The 19,722-nt window shown below is 39.4% G+C and overlaps 2 protein-coding genes across 9 annotated transcripts in view; both read left to right on the top strand.

Annotated features, from left to right (window-relative positions):
* LOC100670190 (bromodomain-containing protein 8) overlaps window positions 1-6,622 on the top strand; it is a 33,936-nt gene extending 27,314 nt beyond the window's left edge. For 4 of the 7 annotated variants that reach the window (XM_010590924.3, XM_010590922.2, XM_064276628.1 and 1 more), the window contains 10 exons: window positions 32-481; window positions 776-869; window positions 1,075-1,121; window positions 1,899-2,113; window positions 2,290-2,382; window positions 2,578-2,646; window positions 3,000-3,177; window positions 3,902-4,006; window positions 4,600-4,644; window positions 6,254-6,622. In XM_010590924.3, the coding sequence (XP_010589226.1) occupies window positions 32-481; window positions 776-869; window positions 1,075-1,121; window positions 1,899-2,113; window positions 2,290-2,382; window positions 2,578-2,646; window positions 3,000-3,177; window positions 3,902-4,006; window positions 4,600-4,644; window positions 6,254-6,313 (1,356 nt within the window). In that variant the 3' untranslated portion in view covers window positions 6,314-6,622. The remainder of the gene's footprint in view (window positions 1-31; window positions 482-775; window positions 870-1,074; window positions 1,122-1,898; window positions 2,114-2,289; window positions 2,383-2,577; window positions 2,647-2,999; window positions 3,178-3,901; window positions 4,007-4,599; window positions 4,645-6,253) is intronic. The other 3 variants (XM_003404517.3, XM_010590920.2, XM_064276632.1) reach the window with 2 other exon arrangements.
* A 124-nt stretch (window positions 6,623-6,746) lies between these two features.
* LOC111750947 (bromodomain-containing protein 8-like) lies at window positions 6,747-19,661 on the top strand. 2 transcript variants are annotated; one of them, XM_023549362.2, is made up of 7 exons: window positions 6,747-10,705; window positions 11,713-11,868; window positions 12,624-12,781; window positions 15,650-15,739; window positions 16,330-16,398; window positions 18,483-18,660; window positions 19,230-19,661. In XM_023549362.2, the coding sequence occupies exons 1-7, from the start codon at window positions 10,430-10,432 to the stop codon at window positions 19,278-19,280; spliced, it is 978 nt and encodes a 325-aa protein (XP_023405130.2). In that variant the 5' UTR covers window positions 6,747-10,429; the 3' UTR covers window positions 19,281-19,661. The 2 variants fall into 2 exon arrangements, with proteins under 2 accessions (XP_023405130.2, XP_023405128.2); XM_023549360.2 differs by lacking the exon at window positions 19,230-19,661 and having other exon boundaries at window positions 18,483-19,217.
* The last annotated feature ends 61 nt before the right edge of the window (window positions 19,662-19,722 follow it).

Raw genomic sequence — 19,722 nt, 5'->3', positions numbered from 1 at the left:
TGACTTCAACAGTCTGTGTATTATGGGACAGGTAGATGATCATCCTGAAGTACTGGACGTAGCAGCAGTGGAAGCAGCACTATCATTCTGTGAAGAGAACGATGATCCTCAGTCCCTGCCTGGCCCCTGGGAGCACCCTATCCAACAGGAGCGGGACAAGCCAGTACCTCTCCCTGCACCGGAGATGACGGTCAAGGAAGAGAGGCTGGACTTTGAGGAAACAGAAAACAAAGCAATTCATGAACTGGTGGACATCAGGGAGCCCAGTGTTGAGATCAAAGTGGAGCCTACAGAACCAGAGCAAGGCATTTCCAGGGCTGAAATAGCTGGGGTTGTTCCAGCCTTAAGTATGGAGCCACCAGAGCTTAGGAGTCAAGACTTAGATGAGGATCCCAGAAGTACTGCAACTGGAGAGATTGCTGAAGCAGATGTTTCCAGTGGGAAAGGCGATGAGACCCAGCATACAACTGTGAAGGCAGAGGTATTAAGTTCAGGGGCTGGAAAGATGGAGGGTTCTACCTTAGGTAAGAAATGACGCTTCAGGCTTTTGGTTTTCCTGTTACATTCCTGAGTTCTGACGTGTTTGATGTGTCCAGAGCTCATAGGTTGTGATCAGTGTTTTACTTGTCCTCTTCCTGTTAAGGTGACCATTAGAATCATATTACTTAGATTTACTTAGAATTTCTTCTCCAGTCTCATTGTCATTAAGGCATAAAATTCTGTGAGCTGTAGTAGTCACCAGTACTTAAGAGTGTATGTTCTCTTTGGTCTTCAGGCATCTCCTGAAAGCATGTTGTCTCCATCACATGGCTCAAATCCTATTGAAGATCCTTTAGAGGCAGAGACTCAGCACAAGTTTGAAATGTCAGGTAAATAGTAAGGCAAGGAAATTTTTACTCTGTAACTAATTAACTTGAGGTCATTTGCTTTGGCTTCTGAGGGATTGTGGGTTGTGGGCAAGTAGAGGAGTTAGAGCAGGTCAGCATGGAAAGGAGAGCTGCAGGGGATTATGGTCCATAGGAAGGGGAAGGCTAAGGTGGAAAAATCTTCAGGTAGTCTTTCTCTCCTCTGCAGACTCATTGAAAGAAGAATCAGGGACTATTTTTGGAAGCCAGATAAAGGTATTTCAGACTTTTCTTTATTCCTCTTGCCATGTGACTAGATTTCCCTATAGCACTACCTTTTTAATGAATTCCAGTAAATTCACATCTTTATTCTTCAAGATGAGATTGGTTTAGGAGTTGCATGGGGAAAAGGAGTAGTGGACAGTCAGGCACAGTGGTAGTATCACGGCAACATGTGCTTTCCATCTGAAAGAGTTTGTGAAAGTCACACAGACCTTTCTTTGCGTATAGTGCACAAAGAAGCTTTGATAAACCCAGAGTGAATTGGAATAGTAGAGCCAGGGAGAACAACACTATTAGAAATCAGAATATTAACTAGGACTGTCCATACAGAAGCACCTAAAATTTTCTTTTTAGAATTACTAAAGCTGTAGTTAACAGACTTTAAGTAGTGCATTGTGAGCTTGCTCCATCAGATGAGACACGAAATAAAAATTATTTTTGATAACTTTGTACCCAGGGTCAGAGTTCCTCTCAAGAGCAAGGGGAAAGAAGGAACACCTCTTAGCTTAGCCTTAAGTAAGTAGCTTTTTTTTTTTTTCCCTTCTTTTTAAAAAAACCCTGGGTCTTACTCTTTGCCCAGGTTCCAAATTACCTTACTTGATCCATTAGTATCTGTAAATAGTTGATAGTAAAAGTGATAGAGGGCTCAGTCAGAAAACATAGTGTGAGGCTGTTTTTAGAACTGATCTAACCCAAAAGACAGACATGTTTAGTGATGCTTTGCAGGATAGCTTGGCTTACATTTGTTGACTGGAGAACACTGTGTCTAAGGATGCCCCAGGTGAGGATGAGGAGGAAGATGGAGTCAGTGAAGCAGCCAGCCTAGAAGAGCCCAAGGAAGAAGATCAAGGGGAAGGCTATTTGTCAGAAATGGATAATGAACCTCCCGTGAGTGAGAGTGATGATGGCTTTAGCATCCACAATGCTACACTGCAGTCCCACACACTGGCAGACTCCATCCCCAGCAGCCCTGCTTCTTCACAGTTGTGAGTATCTGAATTCTTTCTTTGAGGTCAGGGCACTGAAAGTGAGAAGTGGGAGAGAGAATCTTTTCTTCAGTCTTAACTTTTTCATCTTCCCTTTCTTGGCCTGAAATAAATAGTTGACGAGAAATGATTAGGAATTTTTTTTTTAACTTCTGCCTGTGTCGTCTTTATTCCAGCTCTGTGTGTAGTGAGGACCAGGAAGCCATTCAGGCACAGAAAATCTGGAAGAAAGCCATCATGCTTGTGTGGAGAGCTGCAGCTAATCACAGGTGAGGGAACGTTCCCAATTCAGTATGAACATTTTCTCCTGCTCCTCCTCATTATTGGTGACTAGAAAAAAGTCTGAGTAGGCTTATATGGAACTACTAGAGTTGTCTTTTAAAACCTTCAGCTACTTAGAAAAGTTCCCTCATCTGTGCTTTTGGAGAATGGGTCAGTAATTCCGTCGTATTCTTTTTGGACAGGTATGCCAATGTCTTTCTTCAGCCTGTAACAGATGACATAGCACCTGGCTACCATAGCATTGTGCAGAGGTAAGCCATGGTCTCTCCAACATGCTGACTTGCCCGGGTTGTAAGTTGTCAAGTCTTAGTGAATTTTGCTTTTAGATAGTTTAGGGCAAATGTTTTTGATATGAGTAAGAGTGACCAAGTGATAAACAAACCATTCTAGTGGCTGGATAACCACTGATAGTCTAAAAGAATTAACCCTCTTATTACCTTTCTCAATACCTATTATACAGACTGACTTTGTTTTTTGGGTTAAGTGTATTTTTGGGGGTAAGGGGTTGATGTTTTCGGTCCTGCCAGCTGGTGACAATATGTTCAGAGATTGAGGTGAGTCCTCTTCCCTCCTCCACTGTCATTTATCCCTGTTCCCCTTTTAGGCCTATGGATTTGTCAACTATTAAGAAAAATATTGAAAATGGCCTGATCCGCAGCACAGCTGAGTTTCAGCGTGACATCATGCTGATGTTCCAGAATGCTGTAATGTACAATAGCTCAGACCATGATGTCTACCACATGGCGGTAGAGATGCAGCGAGATGTCTTGGAGCAGATCCAGGTACTTGGAAAATCCTTAGTGTTTTAGCAAGGATGAAAAGGAAATGTTCATGAGAAGGATTCATGTTGGTGATAGGAAGGGGTTCTGTGGCGTTTACTTGAAATAGCCATCAGGACACAAGAGCTTAAAATTTTGTTCTTGCTGAATTCATTTTGGTTTTCTTCGGTTTGGTAAAAGAGTTGTGATAGAGTATTCTGTCTTTCTTGGGCAAATAACTTCAGTTTCCTTATTTATAAAATGGTGAACATGTAGTTTTTAAATTATGTTAAGCACTGGTACATCGTAGACAATGAATATATAGTTTCTTCTCCCTACCCTTTTGTCACATACAATCTACTGTCCTATAGTTGCATTACCAGGCAAGTCACCCTTTGGGAGGTTGAAATTAAAGAAATGTTATTTATCTCTCAGAGTCAGCCAGATAAATTGCTTAATGATCTTAAGTTCATCCTGTTTTTATTCCTTTTCCCATTTTTAGAGTAAAGAGATTTTGATACCATATTATAGCCCAAAGAAGTTAGGGCCATTTGGGATTTTCAGATTCTTTAACATGCCTGTGACAACTAGAATTAAAACCTAATATGTTGAACTTCCAGTTAAGAAGTATTTGAGTGCTGTTTGTAAAAGGGTACCATGCAGAGTCCTCTTTACAAAGCTTAAAGTGTCTTAATTCTTCCCTACTCAATCAAGTCTTTAGAGCCAATCCTATTTCTTCTCCCTACAGCAATTCCTGGCCACACAATTGATTATGCAAACATCTGAATCTGGGATCAGTGCAAAAAGTCTTCGAGGGAGAGATTCTACCCGTAAACAGGATTCTTCAGAGAAGGTAAGGAGACCAGGGAAGAGCCTGTTGGCCTGTGGTCCAGTGGTAGAAGTCTGAAACTTCCAAGAACCTTATGTTATTATTTGGTTCTGCCAGGCTTCTATATTTGAGTGGTGTACAGACACATAGGTCTTTAGAAATTTAGTAACTTATAATCAGATGAATTTCTGACTGATTTAGAAGTTATTTCTGTTAGGAACTTTCAGGTGTCTGGGTGTTATATAGGCCAGTCTCCAAATCCCTGGCGTTCTCTTTAGCATGGTAGTTGTTTGCTCCCATCCAAACATTGAAGAAGCCTGCTCTGACGGGGGGCCCACTCACACAGGAGGAACTGAGTTGAATGAATGAATTATTAATTCCTCTGGGAGAATGCTCTCAAGATGGGGGAAATAACTTAGCTTGCAGCTGTTGGAGGCCATCAGTTTCTATTCCAAAGACATAATGACCAGATTGCTTTTGATCTCTTTCCTCTTGTTCTTGAGTTTTTAAATTTTGTCTTTGTGTGTATGGTGCTTGTGTCTCTGTCCTGAGGTTTGGGTTGCTTGTGGCTGAGAGTTTCCGTGGAACCTGATCAGTGTTTGTTTGTCCTCTAACAGGACAGTGTCCCCATGGGCTCTCCTGCCTTCCTTCTCTCTCTCTTTGTAAGTATTGAATGGCTGCAAAAGGTGGTGTTGCCACAAAGATACTCAGCTCCTGCTGGGGGTGGGTACAGAGGGAAATCCAATTATGCAGACTGTGGCAGTGTCTTTAACATCTGTTTATTCAGTTCCTTGAATAAGAAACTGTCTGTTCTTGTGCATTCCTGTTCTTTCTGCATGTGTGTGTGTGTGGGCTGGGTAGGGATTATTTATGAGGTTACTGGGCTAAAGTGAGGTATTGGGGTAAAGGATCTAGGATGCGTTTGCCTCTCATTTCTTGACTCCGCCTTTTGCCAGTTCTAATCTTAAAAACAGAAGATTGCTCAGAGCAGCAGCTGCTAAGCTGGTTTTTTAAAAGTGCTTCTTAGTTTTTCTCTTCTCTTAAAATTAAGTTAAAAGACTGATACACAAACACGCAGTAAAATTTACACTAAAGATTTCAGTAACAATGACCACTGCATACAGTAATGGCTGGTAGAATTAGAGAGAAGCTTAGTAGAGCTATTCTAAAGACTTATTTTCTTTTCCTGCACGAATTAAATCACCCTCTGACTCTGTGTTGCTCATTATGGGGCAGTGACGCATGATGTAGTGGAAGGGGCATCAGGCTAGAAAACTGCTTATCTTAAGCTTATCACATAATCTCTTGGGGCCTTATTTTCATCTGTGTGATAGAGCTAATATAATGAGGTACCTGTCCAGCCTACCTCACAGGGATGTTGTGAGGATAAAATAATAGGTATGGAAATGACTTGGAAAAAAAATTAAAGTGTTGTACAAATGCAAGGTGGTATTTTTGTTCTTACTGTTGCCTCACAGGCAACTTGTGTTCTTGAACTCTAAAAATTTTAGAATCCTTGCATATAAAAATGGCCTGGCCCAGCAGAAGTGTTCACTAGTTCATCTTGCTTACAGGCCTCTAGCCTGTACCACAGGCAGAACACTATAATCTCTGTTCTTTCTTATTGGCCTGCAACAGTGACTCTGGACCACCCAAGCAGTTGGCTGGCTGTTGCGAGGCTGGTTAATAGGATCTAACTTTTATCTATTGAAGACAGCAAAGTATTGCACAAGATGAAGGAGCTGGGCTTCAGGGAGAGAGCAGCAGATGGAAAGAAGCCTTCTGATTGTCCTGATCTCATGGAAAGCAACTGTCAGGAGGTGCTAGGGAACTAGTGCCAGGGTCAGTCTGCAGGAAAGGCCTTTCTTATAGGGACCAACAGCTGGACAGGTACGTTAGCCAAGAATCTCACTATCTACTGCCCTTTCTGACTCTCCCACCTTTCTTTTACTCTTCCTGTTCCTTTGCACATGATTTGGGGCCTGGGTGGGATGACTAATAGTCATTCTGGGGGACCCCAGGTGAATTCAAGCAGCCTCTGGTTGGTATGAGCAAGATACTCTGTCCGACATTTCGTCTCACAAACTACCAGGTGCTCTTTAACCAATCTTTGGAAAGACAGAAATATGCCCCCTCATACCCCCGGACTTTTCTGCTGATTCTCTCCCCTCCCCAAGAAACCAAATCCCCAGCATTCTTCATGTTGCATCTTCTCTCTTAACTCCTAACCAACTCACTCATGCTCCCTTTCTTTGTCTGCCTGCCATCTAGGATGGGGGAACCAGGGGGCGCCGCTGTGCCATTGAAGCAGATATGAAGATGAAAAAGTGAAGCCTCAGAGGACTGTCTTTGAGCTGAACCTGAATAGAAGTAAACAAGATAGAGCTTCGGCTCCTGGGCCCAGATCCAGAAGTGGAAGTTACAGAAGAGGAGGCACCTGGGCCACGTGACATGAGCTAGGAAAATCTCTCTCAGAGAGTTGGAGTAGCCCAATTGCCTGTTTTAGGGCAACAATTATGGGCTGTGTTAATGTCCTTATATGTAGCTAGCAGATTGTGGCTAGTTCGTACTGTCTTGTGAAGTGTACAGATTTTTTAAAAACCTGTGAAGTGTGTGTATACAATAAACTCTGGAAGAAAACTTTAGCTTTTGATGTGTTCTTTGTGTGTGTGTGTGAGAGAGAGAGAGAGATTTACTTTGTGATTTCTTCTGTGTAACTGTCTCATTATTTGTGGGAATGAGATTGTTAGAGGGGAAATGTGATGTTATAAATATGAACTGTTGTACTACAGCTTATGGAAAGTAAGTAACCAAGATTTAATTTGTAGTTAATGTTTAAATGTGTTGGCATTGTGCAATAAAGACTACCCTATGCAGCCTTCCATGAGTGTTTGGGAAAACTTAAGGTTTTCAGATTTTAAGGTTCTGTTCGTGGCATTGCTTAAAGAAGACTAGAGTATGGTCATTGATAGCACTGACCTTTATTTCAGGAGCGTAGGTGCCATTTAATACTACATTTACAGATGATATTTTTAGAGTATTACCATTTTCATTCCATCTGTTTCTATGCGTAGGACTCTTGGATATTTTAGAATGCTTTGCATTGCTCTTTGAATACTAAAGTCAGTTTGAGTTACCAAATTTATTATCTGAGTTCTATTCCAGTTTCTGTTAACTCATTAGTGAAATGAACTAGTTAATAAGACTTTTACTATAGAGATTAATAGGGTATTGTCTTATACTTTGAACCTCCTCGAGAAAGATATATTTAGGAAAGAAGTTACAGATCTTTTTTGCCTTAAATAGATTGATTTATAAACCTTAGAATGCTAAGGAAGTAGGAGATACATTGTTTTTGAGGTGTTAGGAAGAAGTTCAATCAATCCAGGAGTTAAAGCTTTGGAAATAAATAACTAGAGAATATTCCCAAAGCAATCCACAAACAGGCATATGATGTAAGCACTGAAAGGACTTAAATTTGAAAAAGTTTTTGGAAGAGGTGGGTGTTAAGGGATATAGGTTTTGAGCTGGTAGGCAGTCATCTGAGTTGAAAGCATCATCTTCGTTGGGACAATAAGGAGGCAAATGTAATTAAGAACATACTAAGAAACAGTGAGGTACCAGGTCAGGGGGACAAAATAGGACAGCATGAGTGGCAGGTTAAAATTTCATATTTAATACGTGTAAGGATGATAGTCATTCTAAGACCTTGAGTAGGGAGACAATTTGTTGAGAGCAGCTTTGATGGAAGATAGAGAAACCAACCAGGAGACGATAGCATTTCTTCAGTAACAAGTGAGAAAAATTATCTTGCAAAGAATTGAAAGGAGAACTTGCTTACTAAAGATAAGAAAAAGAAGAATCAAAACAAGGTTTTGAGTTCTGTAGATTAATAGTGATGGTGAGGAAATTTGGAAAAATAAGTTTTGGAGACATTCAGGAGAAAAGTGACTTTAGTTTTGGAAATGTTGAAGCAGGTGGTGGGATATCTAAAAGATATTGACCTGGGTACATAGAGATCTGAGACCAGAAGTCATATAAAAGGTAAAGGTGGAGAGATTTGGGAGATATCTGAATAGAATTCAAACATGAAACTTCAAAGTATATATATTTTTGAGGATGTGTTAATAAGCAAAGGACCCAACAAAAACAGAAGACAAGGATTGATTAGAGGGATAACAAAGTGTGTTTCGAGGGTTTGATGGTTGATTGGTTAAAAATGTGTGTACATTGAGAAAGATATTCCTTGTCCCCTCGAGTTTATTGCCTTATAGTTGAGTTTTTACTGTGCTTTAAGTGAATGTTTACAAATAAGTCAGTCTCTCTTATACAAAAATTTATATACACCTTGCTTTGTACTCCGAGTTACTCTCCCCCCTAATGAGACAAGACAGCACACTCCTCTCTACCCTGTACTCCCCATGTCCATTCAGCCAATTTCTGTCTCCCTCTGCCTTCTTATCTCCCCTCCAGACAGGCACTGCCCACATAGTTTCATGTGCCTACTTGAGCCAAGAAGCTCACTCCTCACCAGTATCGTTTTCTATCTTATAGTCCAGTCCAATCCCTGTCTGAAGAGTTGGCTTTGGAAATGGTTCCTGTAGAGGGCTAACCCTACTGGGGACCATGACCTCCGGGTCCTTCTAGTCTCAATCAAGCCATTAAATCTGGTCTTTTTACAAGAATTTGAGGTCTCCATCTCACTGCTCTGCTCTATCAGGGATTCTCTGTTGTGTTCCCTGTCAGGGCAGTCATCGGTTGTAGCCGGGCACCATGTAGTTCTAGTCTAAGGCTGATGCAGTCTCTGATTTATGTGGCCCTTTCTGTCTCTTGAGCTCATAATTACCTTGTGTTCTTCATTTTCCTTTTTGCTCCAGGTGGTTTGAAATGAACTAATGCATCCTAGATGGTTGCTTGCTAGCGTTTGAGACCCAGGTGACACCAGTGTGGGATGCAGAATGTTTTCTTAATAGATTTTATTATGCCAGTTGACCTAGATGTCTCCTGAAACCATGATCCCCAGACTCCTGTCTCGGGCACTCTGGCCTTTGAAGCGTTCACTTGATTCAGGGTTTAGTCTGGTTGTGCTGACCTCTCCTGTATTGTGTGTTGTTTTTCCCTTAACCTAAAATAGTTCTTGTCTACTATCTAATTAGTGAATATCGCTCTCCCTCCCTCCCCACGCTTGTAACCATCAAAGAATATTTTCTTCTGTGTTTAAACTATTTCTTGATTTCCTATAATAGTGGTCTCATACAATATTTGTTGTTTTGCAACTAATTTCTCTCAGCATAATGCCTTCCAGATTCCATCATGTTATGAAATGTTTCACAGATTCATCTTTATTCTTTATTGATGTGTAAGATTCCATTGTGTGAGTATACCATAATTTTTTTATCCATCCATTGATGGACACCTTGGTTGCTTCCATCTTTTTGCTATTGTAAACAGTGCTGCAGTGAACATGGGTGTGCATATATCTGTTCGTGTAAAGGCTCTTATTTCTCTAGGATATATTCCAAGGAGTGAGATGGCTGGATCATGTGGTAGTTCTGCCTTTTTAAGGAAGCGCCAAATCGATTTCCAAAATGGCTGTACCATTTTACATTCCCACTAGCAGTGTATAAGTGTTCCAGTCTCTCCACAACCTCTCCAAAATTTATTATTTCGTGTCTTTCGGATTAATGCCAACCTTGATGGAGTGAGATGGTATCTCATTGTAGCTTTGATTTGCATTTCTCTGATGGCTAAGGATGGTGAGCATTTCCTCATGTATCTGTTAGATGCATGAATGTCTTTGGTGAAGTGCCCATTTTTAAATTGGGTTATTTGTCTTTTTGTTGTTGAGTTTTTACAGTATCATAGATTTTGGAGATCAAATGCTGATCAGAGTCTTATAGTTGAATTTAAGGGGTACTTTTTTTTTGGGAGGGGAGAGGAATTCCGTTAACCCAGCTATCCTCCAATTATTTCCCTTCTTTTGGGGTATGAGGAAATCCAAGTAAAAATATTTCATTATTGGGTAATCTCTGTTTTACACTATTAGATATCAGGCCGCTGCTTCATTCCCAATGATACATCATTTAGTCTTCTGATTATTTTCCTTCTTCAACTAGCTTTTTTCTTCCTAATAATTAGTAGAAAGAAATATTGGCCCCTAGGACTCCCTGGGTGGCAGCAAATGGTTAAACTAACTAAAAGGTTGGTAGTTCGAGCCCACCCAGAGGTGCCTCAGAAGAAAGCCCTTGTGATCTTCTTCCGAAAGATCATAGCCTTGAAAACCCTATGGAGCCGTACCACTCTTCCATATATGGGTTTGCCATAAGTCAGATTTGACTCAACAGCAACTGGTTTGGTTTAATCTTTCTATTGAACTAGGAAGATGGAGGTGTCTTAGGAATAATGAGTTAATTTAATGCCTTTTTTTTTTTTCCTGTGTATTTTCAGATGGGTCATGAGTGGGTTTGGTTGAATTCTGAACAAGATTATCCCAATGACTCTGAGTTGAGCAACGACTGCAGGTCCCTCTTCAGCTCATGGGACTCTAGTCTGGATCTGGATGTGGGCAGCTGGAGGGAAACTGAGGAGCCGGGGGCTGAGGAACTAGAGGAAAGCAGCCCAGGGAGAGAACCTAGTGAGCTTCTTGGAGATGGAGGCAGTGAGGAATCTCAGGAAGAGGCAGAGCAAGTCAGCCACCAGAACCTCCTTCACTTTCTCTCTGAGGTAATGGTGAGCCTTTATTCCCGAAAGCTGGAAATGCCTCAACTGTCTAAGAGAATGCTTGCTCTTCCTTGTTTCTACCACTCTTAATTCTGTTGACTAGAATGTAAATAACACAGTGGCAGGGACTAAATTCTTTACTGTGTCCCCAGCACTTGGTGCTGGCATAGAATATGTGCTAAATACGTACTTTTTGACTGAATGTTCTAATACCTCAGTCATTAGGGACCTGAGTCATAGGAAGTGGAATTCCTGTATGCAGGACTGTCTTACGAGTATCTTTGCAATACATTTTTCAGAGTCATGGGAGGTTACACTTGCCCAAACTATTCTTGAAGCTTATAATGTTGTTAGGACCTCAAGGCAATATTTTTAAGTGTCCTTATTATCGTGGTTAGGGGCTGAAGACCAGAAATAAACAGAACTGGACAGAGAGCTGATATTTATGCTAGAACTGGACACATTCAGGAGAATTTAGATTTAGTTCAGCAAGTACAGTGAAACCTGTGAGAGTTGGAACTTGACGGAACTGCCTTGTTTTTTCCGGGTTTCAAGTTTTCCACCTTTGACAAGGTGCAACCTTACCATTTTTCTGTTGGTCTCTGTTAGTGGAAAATATTTGAGTTTTCCTTCTCTGACAGGTTTCTGCCTTACACAGGTTCTGACTTTTCACTGTATACAGTTCATATGTTGCCAGTTCTCTCTACAGTGTCTGTGGCAGACAATATTTTTAACAGTTTTCTACACAACCACTCCCAATTGCTCAGAGTGGACATTTCAGATGAAAAATTTGAACATGCACTTTGAAGAGACAAGAAATATGTTTATCATTAAGTCTCCAGCAAGTTGCCTAGTGCCATGTGTATATAGCATGTTTGATAAATTTTAAGTGAATGAATACATTAAGCCTATTTTGCCATCTCATACTCAGTCACATGTAAGCATTTGGCATTGTCGATATATGGATGATGATTTCCATTGGTGTTCCTAATAATAAACTATGATTGCAGGTAGCTTATTTAATGGAGCCATTGTGCATTAGCAGCAAAGATTCGAGCGAAGGCTGCTACCTTCCATCTTGCACCAGGCAACAAAAGGAAAAGGAAATTGAAACTACTGAAGGAGAAGGAGAGCCCTGCAGAGAGACTGAAGAGCTTTCAGCTAAGGTAAACACCTTGGTAGCTGAGAAGAAGCCAGTGAGAGAAAATGGAAAGAAAGAGGTAACTCCAGCTCCCTCAAATATTTATGTAGTTCAGGGACCACCCACAGAGAATGAAGAGGTAAGTAAATAACATAAACCAGCTGTCTGGTTGGGTCCTTTGCACAGGGAGGCAGAAGCAGAGTGTTTGGTTAGAGTACAGGCTGTCTCCTGAAAGTTATAGTTTACCTGAGTTCAAATCCTAGTTTTAGTACCAATTAGCTGTGTGGCCTTAGACATATTAATGAGCTGTTTAGAACCTCAGTTTTCTCCTTTGAAGCAGAATAAGAGTGCCCTACCTTGTAGGTTTTCTGTGAACTTTAAATAAGACAAATCATGTAAAGCACTTGGCACAGCACCTGGCCCATGGTAAACAATCAGTAAACTTATCATTATCTGTGTTATTTGACCAGCTAGGCCAGTTAGTTCCAGAACCACAAGCGATAACAATTTTTAAAGGTGACAGCATCCATCTAGAATTGAGTAAATATTACTTTTTTTATTTTTTCTTGGGGTGTAGGTTCAAAGTTCTCCAGCAAGACTGTTAACAAGAATTCATTGACTTAGGTCTAGTTAAGCCTGCTTTCTATAATTTCTTTTATAACTTTATGTAACTGGCCTCTTTTCTCCTTAAGGTCAGTGTGAATTTACTCTATGCAAGTAAAATTACCATGCAGATAGTAAATCTCTTTGTAAATGTCCTGTGTTTCCTGGCATTCCCAGGGGAATGTTCAGCCAGAATCACAAGAGGAAGATGAGGGTGAAGGGTATGTGTCAGAGATGGAAGACCAACCCCCTTCAGGTGAGTGTGACGATGGCTTCAACATTCAGGAAACACCCCTGGTGGATATCCTTTTCAACCGTACCACCTCTTCAAAGCTGTAAGTACAAATTTTTGTCCAAGGTTGTTAAGATTCATACTTCTGTTTATGCCTGTTTGGTTTTGTCACCATGAACATGGATTACTTTTATAAATCATTAGAAAAAGGGAAAATCAGAGTTGGAAAACATTAAAAATAGAATTCTATGTAATCTTACTATCATGTAGATAGAAGTCTGTATGCTCTCATAAAACAAGTCTGTTTCATCTACATTAAGAATCTCTTTCATAAATAACCCTTCTGTCTAATTATGACGTTCATTTATTCAGGAATCATTGCTGAGTCAGATTGTCCCTCAAGTTTAATGTTATACAAACTGTACTTCTTTTTAAAAATACTAAAAGAGCTCCTAATAACTTGAAATTAAAAATTATTTTGAGGATATAATCTCTCGTTTCTTTTTCACAAATCTTGGGAAGATGGTTATATAATTGTCTTTCCTTTTTAAAAATAATTATGGTGCTGAAGGACACATTTTAGAATTTTATTTCTTTAATGAAGTGAATTTTTTAATCAAAAATAGTTATTTTTGTTATGGCAATAAATAAATAGTTCTTTTTTATGGGCGTGGCTTTGTATCTATCTATTGAGCAAGTACAGTATGAATTGTTATTTTTCTTCACATCCTAGATCCACATACCTGTCTATAGGAAGGCAAAATCAGTAATTATTCTAGTGTTCTTTTGTTTAAGGTATACAGCTGAACTGCACATATATATTTTTTAAATTAGCAGGTTTTTAATTTTCATTATACAAATAGAATACAACTTAAAACCCTGGTTGGTAAAGAATCACTTCATTTGCTTTTTATAACTCCCTGTGTAAGTATGAGCCGTAGCGTGCCGAGATGTCATATGATGAATATCCAAAAAGCAGGACACCGGCAATCTGAGACATTTTATCTCATGACATTTCACCCTGTAGAATGGCAAACTCCACACCCTTATCTTGGAAGTTAGGTTAAGCATGAGCTCTTTATTAGAAAGCAGTAGATACCAGTAATTGAGTCTGATTGACCAGATATTTTAAGAGGAGTTCTTGTCATATTATCTGAGAAGCTTAAAACTACTTTGAAACATAGACATTCTCCAGGTTCCGCTTTTCTAGCTTCTCCCTCGGTCTGTACTGATTCTCAGGAGTAAAGGGAAGTAAAGCCTCTGGAGCACTCTATTCCCAGTGTACAGCCCTTTCCACTCCCACACTTTCACTTGTGGTTACTTGGCATGCATTTCCAAATAGGTATAAATAGATGTAAGCAAGGGATTATTTTTTTAAATATTGCAAAGTTGGTGGATTTTGAGGTTACAGAACCTGACACAGTACTTTTCATTTGATGGAAACTTATAAATATCTGTTGCATGGATGAATGGATGAATGGATGCACCAGTACCAAGGAACTATTGTATGTTCAGGTTGACTAACCAGAAACAGAGGAAGAAGTTTATTTTGGATTTTAAGTGCCTTGTTCTATAGAATTCTATAAATAATAAGATTTAAGGATAAGTTAACTATAGATAGTAGGGAAATTTATATGATTTTTGTCATGTGATTTAGATGCAAGTGAGATTTTATATGATTAAAATGAATAGTTACATGGAGATGCTTATATGGGAGAAAGATAATGTCTTAGTTATGTAATGCTGCTATAAGAGAAATATCACAAGTGGGTGGCTTTGAGAAAGAGGAATTTGTTTTCTCACAGTTAGGAGGCCAGAAGTCTGAATTCAGGGCGCCAGCTCTAGGGGAAGGCTTTCTCTCTGTGTCAGCTTTGGAGGAAGGAGCTCTCTTTGAGCTCCTGCTCCTGGACAGCCTTCATGAGGCTTAGCATCTCTCTTCCTCCATCTCTGCTAGCTTGCTAGTTTAATATCTTTTATATCTCAAAAGAGATTGATTCAAGATATACCCTACACTAATCCTGCCTCATTAACATAACAAATGGGATTATAACCACAGGCATAAAGGCTAGGATTTATAACATATTTTGGGGGGGACACAATTCAGTCCAAAACAGATAATGAGATGTGAATTGTACTGCTCAAGTAGACACACACGGTATGGTATATAAAGCAAAATGAGAGTATGCAACCTTAGATGTGAAGAGAACCTGTTTAGAGGGAAAATGCACTACATAAGGTGGGATTTGTAATTTAATGTTTAAGCAGAAAACTTGGAAATCTAGGAAAATTATGAATGAAATAAAACAGTGTACAAGTTGTACTTCCAAAGAAAATATAAGTAAATTAAACAATTTAGTCCAAGGAAGGAATGGCTGTGAGGAGAAATGAATATTGTATTTTAAGGATTACTTCTGTATAGAGAAGAGCAAAAAGGAAAAGATGTTTAAATTGTGTAGCATTAGGGTAAAACATAAGTGAATTCCTTAGAATGTGAAACCAGTATTTCCTTCTCTGGAAATATGGGAAAGATACTTGTCAATGTGGCATATTCCTGCATAAAAACAAGACCAGATTCATTCATCAAATACATATTAAGCATCTAATATGTGCCAGGCACTTACTGTTACAGGTACTTGGGAAGCATCAGTGGACAAAGACTACCTTCATGCACCGGGTCAGTCACAGGTGCTGAAGAGCAAATCAACAAGAGTTGAAAAGACACAGACAATTGTAGTATTGTAGTTTACATTATAAGAAAGTAACCATTTCACTGAATAACAGTAATAGGTAAGAGAATATTTATTGAGCTTGGGATCCCTTTTAGAAGTATTAAACATATTTTTGTTCCTATGGTGTTCTATTTTTTCAGGATATTTTTTCCTACTATGGCTTGAGAAAACCTCACACCTGGGGGAGGTAGAATACCATTTATGAAGTTACTGTCTCTTTTCTGTCATGTTTTGTCCCATAGGTCTGACCTAGGCCAGAATGATCCTGTTCAGGATCATTTACTATTTAAGAAGACTCTCCTGCCAGTCTGGAAGATGATTGCCAGTCACAGGTAGGTATCCAGAGCGGTGATGGGATTATGTTCAGAGCTGAAGCGGTGACACAGATTTGGGATTAAGCATAAAAGAAGATGTGTTCATCCCATCATATGATCCATATGATAGGCTTAGATAGAGGCAAATCCTATATCTAAGCCTGTTTTATCCATAAGTCCTCACAGCTGCTTTCACAGGTCTGTATAAGATATAGTTGCTGTGTCATTTGAGTTGCCTATAGAAATTGGTTCCTATTACATGATAAAATTAGTATTTAAAATATATGCTTCCTTCCAATATGGTGGCGCCTCCTTTTCCACAGACATAGGGCCTCAGGGCCTTCAACAAATTTCTGAGCGTTTAATCAGTATATTAGAATCGTAGTTAAATATTTTATACTTTTTTTTTTTAATTCTTTTTCTGTTCAGCAAGAATAAACTAATAGTCTTCCATAATGGCACTCAGTCTGCATTTCCCTAAGGAAAGTCTTATAAGAAGTGATCCACACTGTGTAGGTTAAATATTGTCTTCTAGTTCATAGCTGCTCTTCTTGTTCAGAATAACTTGCCAGAGTTTCTTCATCCTCTCTGGATTTGTCTCTTACCAGGTTCAGCAGTCCATTTCTGAAGGCTGTGTCAGATAGGCAGGCCCCAGGATACAAAGATGTGGTGAAAAGGTCAGTGGAAAAGGGGTCAAGAAAGGTTGGTTGCTTTTATATCTGTCTTTTAATTCCTTTTTTTTTTTTAAGTTATTTTGTTGTTGTCACTGCTGTTGAGAATATACACAGCAAAAACATACACCAGTTCAAGTTTCTGCATGTATAATTCAGTGACAGTGATTATAGTCTTCAAGCTGTGCAATCATTCTCACTCTCCTTTTCTGAGTTGTTCCTCCCCCAGTAACATAAACGCACTGCCGTCTAAGGTTCCTATCTGATCTTTCAAGTTGCTGTTATCAGTTTGACCCCATATAGATAGATCTCAAAAGAGCATAAGGTTCAAGGCAGACATTCTTTACTAGTTAAGCTAAACTATCATTTGGTTTTAAGAAGACTTCAGGGGATATTTTTGGTTTAAGGTTTAACTATTATCTCCGGGCGATAGTTTCAGGAGTTCATCTAGCCTCAATGGCTCCAGAAAGTATGGATTCCATGAGAATTTGAAATTCTGTTCTGCATTTTGATAGGATTCTTCTATAGGATATTAGATCAAAACGTTCAGTAATGGTAGCCAGGCACCATCCAGTTCTTCTGGTCTCATGGCAAAGGAGGCAGTTGTGCATGGAGGCAGTTAGCTGCACATTCCGTTTCTTCCTCCTACTCCTGACTTTCCTTCTTTCTGTGTTTTTCCAGGTGAATAGAGACCAATTGTTGTGCCTTGGATAGTGTCTTTTCATTCTTCATTTCTCATCTATTAGATAATTTCTTTACTTCAGCTAAAAACGTAAAGTTATGGTTAGCTTGGTCTTTTCATTTGAGAAGGAATGAAGGGAACAAAAGGATACTCTAATTTTTGTTTTTTGGAGTTTTTTTTCCCCCATATTTTTAAGTAATATGATCCATTTATTATAATCTTACCATTAGCCTTTGGTAGATTTTGATAGTGTTCTTTTGGAGCAGAACTTGAAAAGGAAAGCTGTATGACCAGGCAGTTATATAAGTATTCTAAGGCAGATACGGTAATCCAAAGGGATGTTACTAACACTGGTTGTTTGCAGTATTTTGAATTTTGATAGCATAGTATATTTAAAGCACTGTTGTAAACCAGTGTGTTTATTAATAGAGTATAGAAGATCAGAAAGGGACCTTTGGAAAAAAACACTTCATATTAAATGTAAGGAAACTAAGGCTTAGAGGTGGTCCTGACTTATAGTTAATAGCAGAGCTAGAACTAAACCCCAAATTCTTACCTCCCAGTTTAGTCCTCTTTCTACACTGTTGTGCCTTCTCTTACATACCCACTATCTCTGCCTCATTGAATAATAATTTATCTTATTTACCTGATTCTCATTCTTTTTACTCCCATGAAAGGAGAAAAAAAAATTAGCTTTGATTTATACAATAATAAAAGTAGATTAATTACCTAGTATAAGATTGTACATTGTAAACAGTCAGTCAGTAACTAGTATGTGACAAACTGACCATCGGATTCTTTACAGCTTTGGTACCTAGGGCTAGCTTTCCTGCTGTGATGCTGTTGTTGTTGTGTGCCATTGATTCTGACTCACAGCGACCATACGTAACAGAGAAGAACTGCCTCATAGGGTTTCCTTGGCTATAATCTTTATGGCAGCAGATTGCCAGGGCTTCTCTTCTGCAGAGCCACGAGATGGGTTTGAACCACCAAGCTTCTGGTTAGCAGCCACGTGCACCGCCAGGGCTCCATTCTGCTATGATAGTTGAGTGAAACGCCTGGGCTTGTGGGTTCTGGAGTCAGGCTGCCTTTGAACTGGAATCCAGGCTATGTGACTTTGGACAAGTACTTAACCTCTTTAGATCTCAGTTTCATCTGTCAAGTGGGGATAATACTTACCTTATAAGTTTATTGAGAAGATTGAGTTAATATATAAAGCGCCTAGCATAATGCTTGGTCTCTTGAAAGCAGTCAAATATTAGCTACTGTTGTTATTTTATTATCTGGTGGGTTTGTTATTTTTACTATTATTCATTAAGAGCTGGTTAGTTCTCTAAGAGAACATGTTAGGTTCCACATATTCCACATGAATGTTTGATTTCCCCTGGTTTCTCTTGGCCACCTGCAGACCCATGGACTTAACTAGCTTGAAGAGAAATCTGTCTAAGGGACAGATTCGCACCATGGCCCAGTTTCAGCGGGATCTGATGCTGATGTTCCAAAATGCTGTGATGTACAATGACTCTGACCATCATGTGTACCACATGGCTGTGGAGATGCAGCGAGAAGTCTTGGAACAGATTCAGGTACTATATTTAGAGAACTGCAGGAAAAAGGAATATAGCCTCTGGAATCTAATTTCAGAAAGTCTTTGAGAATAAGGTTGATACTGAGATGACCTGGTGTTCCCAGAGTTTATTTATCTTTAGGGATAAATCAGGGCCCTGAAGGAAGGATTGACATTGTGCATACTGACTCGGAACACCCCGAGCTCTAATAAATTAGCAAGTGAAGTAGTCCAGAAAGGCAGGCAGCAGCGAAGAGCTCTCAGGAGAGCTGGGGATAGATAAGTAATGGGAGATCCTGCATCTAGAGCCTCAAGTCAGAGGTGTAGATGTGTAAACCAGCGGCTAGAGTCACTGGCCATTTTTGGATTACTACATCTGTTGATATTAATGTACTTTCACACTGTCCCATCTTTAGCAGATAAGACATAGTAGCCAGATGAGGACATTTGAGAATTTCTTTCTGGGCAGCATCATACTTTAAAGAAAGAAGTACAGTCAAATTTATATGCAGAAGAAGAAATAAATTGCATTTAAATCTCTATAGCTTTTAAGATTCATAGCTTGCTCTCTGTGCCTTGACCCTGTAGGTGCTGAGTATTTGGTTAGATAAAAGAAGAGATCTAAGTAGTCTGGAATGACAACCACCCAACCTGGTGGATGATGGGAAACCTATTTTGTTAACCTGGAGCTGCTACCCTGATCTCTTCTGGAGTTTGGACCTCTTCTTAAGACTCTGATCCAGAGAAGATTTCAGTAGTTGTTTACCACTTCTCCATTTTCTTTTCTAATAAAATTAAGACCTTTAACTCATTACCAAGGAGTCAAAGATGCCTGTGAACATACTATAAAGAAAAGAGGAAAGCTGAAATTTGGGTTTATGCCACAATTGTTGCCTACAACTTTGTTCTACAAGCTTAATTTAGAGGTAACTAGATTAAGCCTGTTATTGCTGATCTATAAATAAATGTTATTTCACAAACCTCAGACGATTTTAATGATTAAAGAAACCAGGATAAAGAGGATAGCACAGTCTGTGAAATAAAGAAGATACTTGATAGGGGTTTTCTTACATATACTGTC

Source organism: Loxodonta africana, chromosome 2 (genome assembly GCF_030014295.1).
Source record: "Loxodonta africana isolate mLoxAfr1 chromosome 2, mLoxAfr1.hap2, whole genome shotgun sequence".
Classification (NCBI taxonomy): domain Eukaryota; kingdom Metazoa; phylum Chordata; class Mammalia; order Proboscidea; family Elephantidae; genus Loxodonta; species Loxodonta africana.
The sequence above is the reverse complement of the archived record's forward strand: the minus strand, read 5'-3'. Positions and strand labels throughout refer to the sequence as shown.

Bases quoted from the DNA above. Each gene is read 5' to 3' on its own strand.
- LOC111750947 (XM_023549360.2), top strand. From the start codon at position 10,430: ATGGGTCATGAGTGGGTTTGGTTGAATTCTGAACAAGATTATCCCAAT. The intron at 10,706-11,712 runs GTAATGGTGAGC...CTATGATTGCAG, and splicing joins TCCTTCACTTTCTCTCTGAG to GTAGCTTATTTAATGGAGCC. The intron at 16,399-18,482 runs GTCAGTGGAAAA...GGCCACCTGCAG, and splicing joins TACAAAGATGTGGTGAAAAG to ACCCATGGACTTAACTAGCT.